The following is a 9,476-nucleotide window of genomic DNA, read 5'->3' on the forward strand; positions in this document are numbered from 1 at the left end:
CAGGCCTAACAATAGCATTGCCGTTGTTGTGAAAGTGCCTTGATTTTTGTATACCAGATAGTGCCACAACATTTAGCATTGGCCATTCATTCGCCATGCAAAATACTGTACTAAAGGTCTCATCGATGACACGCATATAGCACATAGCTGTTTTGTGAGTGTCTACATAAACAACCGAAGTGCTGTACTAAAACTGTCTAATAAAGCATTTACTTTTAGGTAAAAGGCAATGCATCAATATTTGTTTTAGCAGCTTTATGCATTGTGTATTGCCTTTTGATGCAGTTATGCAAAGCGCATGATGTTTTGTAGCAGTTTATGTAAGGCAGGCCTCGTGCTGTCTAACACTTCAGATTATTTTTCTTCCCTCTCTGCTTCAGGATGCTCAGTATGCCATTGTAATAGAAGAGGATCTGGATGTATCGCCAGACTTCTTCAGGTACGTTTCAGATAGTCTTCTGGTTCTGGGTGACTTATTGACAAAAGCATCTGCCTGTAAAATAACACGGCTATGATTCTTGAAGGAACAGTACTAGCAGTATTGAGTTGCTCATATTCTGAATGAAGTCCCTGTGTTTTCTTTTCTGTTTAGCTACTTTAGTCAAACACTGAGGCTGCTAGAAGAGGATGACTCCATTTACTGCATTTCTGCTTGGAATGACCAGGTGAGGCATTTTGGCCATTTGTGCAGTGATCCTAAATCAATGTACTTGGTCTATTTATTTTGCTCACAACAGTGCTTAACTGCAACACATCTCAGCAGTGCAATTCAATATCCAATGGGTGCAAATATGGAAACAGTAACGTAAAAAAATAGAGGAACGGTATCCAGACAGTCTTTATAAATAAAGGCATATAAAGAAACTTGCTGAAGCAGTAATGGAGGAAACAGCAGCTAAACACAACATTTGAATCTTTTGTAACTAGAAAATTTATTTCCAGATGAGTCTAAGGTACCCGGTATCATAAATGCGGTATCGTTAATATGAATTAAATGCATTGTTTCAGTCAGCAGTTACCAGTTAATCGGCAACCTGCTGGTGGCTTTCGGTAAAGTTTACAGTAAATGAGCACAACTGCGGGTACTCTAAGCCAAGCACTGAAATGCTTCGTCTTTGCTCGCCTCCAGGGTTACGAGCACACAAGTGAGGACCCGGCACAGCTGTACAGAGTGGAGACTATGCCTGGTCTTGGATGGATCCTCAAGCGTAGCCTGTACAAGGAAGAACTGGAGCCTAGGTGGCCTACTCCTGAAAAGGTGTGCATCCAGGGCTCACGTCATTGACTCGCACTCACGATTTTGTGGGAAAAAAAAGGGAATGAAAAGAAAGAGAGAGAGAGAGAGCAATTACTTGCAGTAAGGGTGAGAATGTACAGAAATTCACTCCAGTGGCTCAATGGCCTACTTGAAATCACTACATCGTTAATACTAAACGCTATTCACCATAGGCCAGTAGGATAGGCGAATACTCGCGAATACTCACTCGCCAGTATTTTCTAACCAATGCAGTCACTCGCACTCGTCGGCACTTGCTAATGTACCTACTTGCGCCCATTTATATTCACTCGCTCAAGTTCATAGCCTCTTCCATTCACACTTACCGGCAGCTACTCACGCTTGCTCTAACATATCCACTTCCACTCGCCAACAGTCACGCTCATATGCCAGGTCCACTCAAAGTCACCGTCACTGACTTTCGTTTGGGCTCATGTTAAGTGGCACTCTCTCCTGGTCATACTCATGTCCAATTGCACCCTTTGTCACTGAGTAACGCTTTATCTGACGCCTGTAAAATAAGCGTTAAGCATGTAAGTCAGTGTACTCATGAGTGTGCACGCCGACCTATGCTAATATTGACAAATTAACTCCATTTCTGAGAGCCCCACTGTATATCTTTGGATATCTCAATTGATGCAGTTCACATAGTAGTGCGGTGTAAATTTTTATCGTAGTTATAACAGCAAACCTGCAGCTTCATTTTTTTGCTTTACTTTTCTAAATTTTGGTCATTTTTGTTAAAGAATAGCTGAAGGCAGGAATTAAAAACCTTCTCCTGACATTGAACACATTTTATTGCTCTCTCTTTCTTTTCTTAATACGATGAAATTAACTTTACCATATTAAGTTTTAGTCAGCAGCTCTGCTTGAAGTGGTGTCACATTTTCATAGATAATCAACAGACTGCAGCACCTTTTTTAAATTCTGTTAGCAGTGCCTTCATTTGGCAGGGCAACTTCTGGAGATTTACTCAAGCTTCTTTTACTCATGCGCACATGCTGTCACTTTGCATGCGGACACGAGAAGCTTTGGGACTGGGACATGTGGATGCGCCTGCCAGATGTCCGTAAAGGCCGCGAATGCATTGTGCCAGACGTTTCGCGGACCTACCACTTTGGATCGTCAGGGCTGAACATGAACTCCTACTTCCAAGACGTCTACTTCAAGAAGCACGCCTTCAACACCCAGCCTGCCGTTCAGCTAAAGGAGATCGACAGGTAAGCATTGTAGCATGAATGTCTTGACCTGTTCCACGACCTTGTCCTCGGTTGTTTAAGTGGGTTGGCAACTCGAAAGTTGGTCCTGTAGAGATTTGTGACGGTCTCTGGGCACTCCTTGTCCACCACAGCCTTGGTGAAATAGTCGAGCATCCGCCACTACTGTGGGAGGCAGACGAGTGTTGCCGCCAGGCACTTGCCAGTAAATTAGGTACCAACACGCTTACGACATGTTGCTCGGCAACTACAGGAGTTCCAGACTCATGGAAGTAAGCCCACCAATTGGAAAGATTGTGGCGTGGGACCAGCGGACTCCGTTTGGACCGCCGAGCCAGGTCATTTCAGATGTACAGTACGGTCCAATGTTAAAGGGAACACACAGTTGGCATCCTGCTATTGATTGTCATTGATATATGGCCTCAAGGCCTGCGGACTAGTTCCTTATGCATAAATGTCCATCCGTTAGCAAGAGTATGTGGACCAGGGATTTCGCAATAAAAAAGCTTTTTTTTTGAGGGCTGCCTTCAAACTTGGCATTGTGCCTTTCCAGTGCACTCGTCGGATTCAATTTATGTGTCTGAAATCGTGAATAAATTAATTTTTTTTTCAGTGCAACCTTGGTTCGTATATTCTTGCTCGCAGATGTATGTCCAGTTGGGTGTATCAACCACTTCTTCATGATAAAGATCAAGAAATGTTTTAGTAATATTGATTTTATTGTTGGTTAGGTATTCCCTTTAACAATGGACCGCACCATAGGTTTGCTTCAGCTGACTTTAAGCTTATTGTCATCATTTATGTTGTTACAGCTGAAACTTCTGCAAGTGCGTTTTGATCCCTAATTATTGGCTAGCTTTGATTCATTAATCATTCATTAATTTTATATTCATGTTTTACTGTAACTTGAAAGCTCAAAACTGGGTTCCTGTGGATGCCAGGGGTTATCATCATCAGCTCGTGGCCATAAAGTGCTTTGCATACATTTCACCCCACGTGTTGATGAGAACGTCTTTTACTCTTGCTTTGTCTGAAAAAAGTTATCACCTATAGTTAAATCTTTTCCTCTGCACATGTAAAGATCATGCATAGCAAGCATGTTATCATGCGTGCTGTTTACCTTAAAGGGACACTAAAGATAAACAGTAGGTAAGGTTAAACTGATGAAGCATTCTTCCAGAACTGCTATCATTAATTTTGCAGAATAGGTTGGTTAGTAGAAGAAAAGACAAAGGTCAGAGTTACGTTTCATGAATTTTGCACTGAAATTCAAGTGATGGTATGTCAGTTTCATGGATTTCACAGTATGTCACGGATTCTTAAGTTTTTTCGTATTTGAGTCGTTGTTACCAAGTGAAAGTTTCTGTTGTTGCACTTCACCTCTTTGTTTGTCTCAGTGTACATTTTGTAAATTTCATTTCTGTCCTGCCACCTATGTAATTTTTTTTTATAATTACCCATCGAGAGTCCCGGTTACAGTCTTCGACTTTGGGACCCACGTCTGTAAAACAAAAATGTAACCGTTTCCTTTCTTGTAATGAATAAACTTGGTTTGATTTGATTTGAAACTTGCTCAGTGTAATGCTTTGCCTGTTCAGTTTTGACTGTTTATTTGGCGTTCACGTGGTAGAATGTTCATGCAATTTCCCAGTGCAGGGCAAACCGTCTACAGAACGATCTACGAGCCCAATATTCTAGTTTTGAGTATTCTTTCTTAACATGTAATGGGATGATGAGCTGCAGGCTAGTTAGACATCTTGATCACTTACGATTATGATATCAAATGAAAACTTGTATAAAGCATTCAGAAATGCTTAAAACCTGCTAAGGCTAAATGTTTTCAGTAAGCTAAGATAATTCTTAACTTTTCTTGCCGATCACGAAAGTGAGCCCATCAAATAAAAGAAGTACAGTCCAGCAACTTTTAGCTATACTGTTTCCAATGTGCTATTGGGATCTAGAAAAAAAAGGCTACACAAATGCTTGTTCACTTGGGAATTTATTTGCATGTTTCTCGAAGCTACATACAATGTTTTATTAGCGCCTCAGTTAACAAAATAATAAGTGATTATTTAAAAGCATAATTTGTTAATTAGTTTTTTATTAGGTGCAATGAGAAAACCATTGACAGCAAGGATATACAGTTGGCAGCAGCATACTGTTGGTTCCTTTCGAGTAGAACTCCTCAAGCTTTTTTTTCTTATGCAGCATAACATATATTATGCGGTCATTTCAGATAAAAACAAGCTGCAATACATGGCATTACAGTTATGTGGAACTGCTCCCCTTGAGTTTTAAGTCTAATAAAACAATCATCTCCACCGCATGACAGGCGTGAGCAAAGTTACGGACATAATTACCAGCATGTTTACGAATTTTACCACCAGTGTGAGCTTTGCTGAGGGGTGACAAGAATTCTTAAAACAGGCCTTTAAACGACCATAATAGTCGCATTGTAGTAACAGTATCATAATGAATTATTTAAACTAGCGTGGTTGTCAGTTCTATTGTGTGGATATTAAACATTGCCTTCATAAGGCTCAAAGGTGTTGATAGTAAAGGATTAGAGAGCCACTTTATCATGTGCTCTGTGCCCTAAAGCTTACCCTTACCTCAGTGTACCCTTTGTTTACAATCATGCAGTATCCTTTGAACCAGACCAAAGGAATTCTCTACAGCCATTTATCCTTTTACTACTTCTGCAGTGTCAAGAAGGAAAACTATGAGCAGGTGATCCACGACCTACTGAGACGAGCCATTGTGTTAGACCACAGTAAAAGTCCGTGTGAAGAGAATTTCATCCCCGACACAAAGGTAAGCGTGCTCATGGCTTGGCTCTTGTTGTAGCGTGCCACAGGGCTTTCATAGTCTATATTGTTTGCCTCTGTCAGGCAGTTGAATATACATTGGCCAAACCAGTTGCTGTGTAAAAGTAAGCAAAGCTTCTCGTCGTTTTACAGTCTTGGTTGCCTCTTGCTGCCTTTGAGCTTCTTGCTTTTTAGCTAAAGCAGATTGACATGGTGTGTCACCCTTGACTGATTGATGGACTGGTTCGTTTGGAGTCATCTCTGTAATGTTGAAAAAGGCACCAAACCAGAGTGCCTGTGTAACACATGGTACTTAGGCACATTCCTTCTCGGCAACTGAGTGCAGGTGTTCAGGTGTCATGGTGGGGATGCCACTGATGTGCCATGCTCTTCACCCTCTTCACCGACCCATTACTGAACGTGTTCATACTAAACATCAGATCACATCACTTTATTACCTTCAAGCTTTGCTTTAACTGTAGTTGCCTCGTAAACTGCTATTTCGTGAAAGCATGATAATTGCAAACCACAAGGATCAACTGACAAGAGAATTTTGTCATGCATAGCACAATACCAACTAGCCTGTCAGTCTGTTTTCTTGACAAGGGAAATGGAGGCATTTCATGCCACCAATCATGGCAAGTATCAGCCGGCCATTGATCACACTGCAGGAGTGTGAATTGTCATATTTGGAAGGCTGATATTAAAGGTGATAAAGCTTGAATTTTTAGGACAAGAAAGTTGTGTTCTATTTAATGAAGCACAATTTTGTGTCACACGTTGGTGAATAAATATACAAATAAGTTTTTTTTTGTAATAAAACATAGTTGTGAGTACAGTGTTTGTTTTGGCCAGTCTTTTCTGTGTTGCATTTTGTCTGCTGCATGGCAGTACGTAATATGCCAAACGTTTTCACCCGTATACTTTGTGTTGTGTGCAGGGGGAGGTCTACGTCATGTTCTTCAAGATGAATGGCCTCAGAGATTTCTCGACGTGGCTTCAAATTGCCAAGGTACGCTGACCATTCATCGGCACTCAAAAGGCACCGGAACGTGGCCGACCAAGCGAGTTGCGGCTTTTGCTGCCTACAGTGCAGTTTAGTGATAAGCAACGGGCATGAGGATTTAAGGCTAGCTTTTGTGTACAATACAGCCCATTCTTAAGGGGAACACAAACTTAATGATTATGCTATTTATTAGACAGGATATAAAAATAATAAAGCAGACCTGCCAAAGCCGTATGAGGTCTTGAATGGCATACTTTTACTGTTCCATCTTCAGCAACTTCAAGAAGGCTCGCATTCCTAACAAAAGCGGCAGCCGATATGATGCGTTAGGTAGACATCAATAAAAAAAATCATTGCGGATGTCTTCTCGTCTAATTTGAGTCGCTGTCAGTATCGTAATTAAGTGATCCCTCTAACAGTCGATCACACTGTGCTTCAATCTTCACTCCGTGGATCAATGGTTCCACTCAGCCGTGCAGGGTCACTGGAATCCCGTTTGCACTGTGCTAACTCCATTTGCGTGCAAGTTTGATGACTGCGCAGGAACTGTTTGTTGGTGCAGCGCATTGCTTTTGCATCAGTAACCGTCACGTGTGTGCTAACCATAGATATCAATCATTAGGTGCCGGCTAACAGCAACAGCTCTATCGCAGGAACAGGTTTTATGAGTCCGCAATGTGAACAAAAAGTGTTTCTTTACACTTTCAACACACGGCCTGCATAAAAGAAGTATTGAAGCCCAACAGCGCAAGTTTGGAAAAATTGACGCAACATCTTCTGCTAGACATTGGTTTCAGCACATTAGCAAGGCCGTGAACAAAATGGAGAGAGAAAAAAAGGGAGATAGAAAGCTTAGGTGTGTTAGCTGTCGACGCGTTAGATGCACATTCCTGTCACATATGTAAACCATGTGCAATTCGCATGCACCAGGTGATGTAACTAATGTGCAGACTTGGACACCGACTCTTCTGTGGCACATGATACCGCATCAGCAAATATACCAACAAACTGCATGTTGATAGTTGATTTGCAGTGCTGATTTCAAACTGAAATAACCTTTTTTGTGGATTTTATTGACTCGCAGTGCTTCAAAATATGGGACCTTGACCCCAGGGGTTACCACAAGGTAAACTAGCTCGACATAATTTTTTTTTCTTTACCGTAGTGAAGTGTGAAATGCAAGCTTTCCCCAACCTTATGTCTGTTTTTGTTTTACAGAGTATGTGGCGCCTATTTATGAAGGGGAACCATTTGCTTGTTGTTGGTGTGCCAAACTCTACCTACTCGTAAGTCTTGGTTGCTTACTAGTAATAAGTGTTACTCAGTCAGTAGGTCAGGGAAGTTATAAGCACAGGAATTACAGTTTGTTTTGGCCTGCAATCTTTGCTAAAGTGTTCATTTCTTATCACCTGTCACGAGGTCTTTTCAAGCAGAAAAACAGCACAAAAAATGCGAGAAGGAAGTGTTAACAAGATACAGCGCTAACTGCCAACACAGCATTTATTGTGCGAATGCAATATACATACTTTCAAGAAAACGGGGAGAAAAGAGGGAAAAAAAGTAAAAGCTATGCAACGGACCAAGAACATGTCGTGCCAGCATGAGAGGCCTCGAGCTAAATGGTAATGGGCATGTCCTTTCACTGAGCCACACAGATATTCAATCTTTTCGCTAGCCAAGGCCGAGGGAGAAAACCATGCTGCCGCGTTTTTTTTTAAAGTTTTCACGTTGCACAGCATGGCATCTGTCAATTTTTCTTGTCCCATTTTTCAAATCACCATCTTTCCATCACGAACATGTCGCGACAAGCTCGAGTTCAGACACTAGCATCTTCGTGAAAACAACGCTCCTCCTGAAAAAGTAGTGTACTGCAAAAAAGAGTAGAACACCAGAAGAGCACATGAACACACAGACAACAGCGCTACTTCCTATAACGGGTCTATATTTGCAGGTACCACACTGTACTGTTTGTGGGCTTATGTATTCATTGTGTTTGTGCTACACAAGTATTCCAAGAAGGCATACCAGCCTCAATGAATCTTGCATAGTAAATGGCAAGTGTAGATGCCATTGGTGAGTTGTGCACTGTCATTTCTCTTCCCAGGTCTTTCAAGCCAGCCAAAGTGACTCCCATATACCTTGAGGGACAGAAAATCGACAAGGACCGGCTGCGATAGTGTCCACAGTTGAGAGACCCTGCTTCAACTTTTGTGAGGTGCACTGGACTTTCGCCAAGGAGTGCGAAGACATCGTTTCATTTGTGTGTGTGCGTGTACGTGTCATTGCAGTGTGTGTGTGTGCATCTGTGTTATATAGTCAGTGTCTGCAACTACTACTCACCGGCGCCCATGACCGAAGCAAGGCAGCTGTGACCAGTGACCATGAGAGACCCGAACTGCCACAAACTGTGCCGCCAAAGTGACTGTAACGTTGGCCAAAAGGGCTTAGCCCGACCGTGAGGACCGTGCGCGAGAGGTCGCGACATCACAAACTTGTAATATAGGCCTGTACATTTCTTAGGTTTGTTCTGTAGAACACGAGTATCGTGCCTAGGTGAGTCTCCGAAGGAGACTTGCATTGCATGTGTAGCTTTTACCTTGTCAAACGTGTGCCGCTTGAGCGAAGTTCCGTGGCCACTTCAGGTTGTATAGTACTTAAGTAAACTTGTCCGAAGCCAATGCAAAAACTCACATTTATTAATGCAGTCGTGAGATCCAAGGTCTGCAGAGAGCTGCTAATGCATTGTGCTACCTTGCTAGCCGTACTTCACAAACTGGCCATGGAATTCAACATCTGACCAGTAAAACTCAGGATTATAATGGCACATTTTTGTGAAATACAAAGACTTATCGTTATATGAGTTGAGCTTGTGTCCTTTCTTGCCGTCATGTTGACTGCACTACATCACATTTCACTAAAGGCATTCTGATGTCCTGTTGCAGCGACGTTGCCTGCCATGAAGGTTCTTACAAATATTTCAAGTAAGGAGATTTCACACCAGGTGATTCAGTGTCCATCGATCGCTGCAGATTATAAAGAAAAATCGTGTGTTGGAGACTGGGGGAAAAATGCATTTTCGCAATGTTTTTAGGCATAAAAACATTTTGTCAAATGCAAATGAATGTGTGCAAGAATGACGCACTTATTTGCATAGAGCATTCTTTTTTATT

The 9,476-nt window shown here is 41.9% G+C and overlaps 1 protein-coding gene across 2 annotated transcripts in view; it reads left to right on the forward strand.

The window, feature by feature from the left end:
- LOC142560729 (protein O-linked-mannose beta-1,2-N-acetylglucosaminyltransferase 1-like) overlaps window positions 1–9,163 on the forward strand; it is a 288,835-nt gene extending 279,672 nt beyond the window's left edge. For both annotated transcript variants that reach the window (XM_075673024.1, XM_075673025.1), the window contains 9 exons: window positions 381–439; window positions 593–665; window positions 1,130–1,258; window positions 2,306–2,496; window positions 5,199–5,307; window positions 6,241–6,312; window positions 7,391–7,432; window positions 7,525–7,592; window positions 8,411–9,163. In XM_075673024.1, coding sequence (XP_075529139.1) covers window positions 381–439; window positions 593–665; window positions 1,130–1,258; window positions 2,306–2,496; window positions 5,199–5,307; window positions 6,241–6,312; window positions 7,391–7,432; window positions 7,525–7,592; window positions 8,411–8,483 — 816 coding nt within the window. In that variant the 3' untranslated portion in view covers window positions 8,484–9,163. The remainder of the gene's footprint in view (window positions 1–380; window positions 440–592; window positions 666–1,129; window positions 1,259–2,305; window positions 2,497–5,198; window positions 5,308–6,240; window positions 6,313–7,390; window positions 7,433–7,524; window positions 7,593–8,410) is intronic.
- The last annotated feature ends 313 nt before the right edge of the window (window positions 9,164–9,476 follow it).

The sequence above is a fragment of the Dermacentor variabilis genome, chromosome 10 (genome assembly GCF_050947875.1).
Source record: "Dermacentor variabilis isolate Ectoservices chromosome 10, ASM5094787v1, whole genome shotgun sequence".
Taxonomy (NCBI): Eukaryota; Metazoa; Arthropoda; class Arachnida; order Ixodida; family Ixodidae; genus Dermacentor; species Dermacentor variabilis.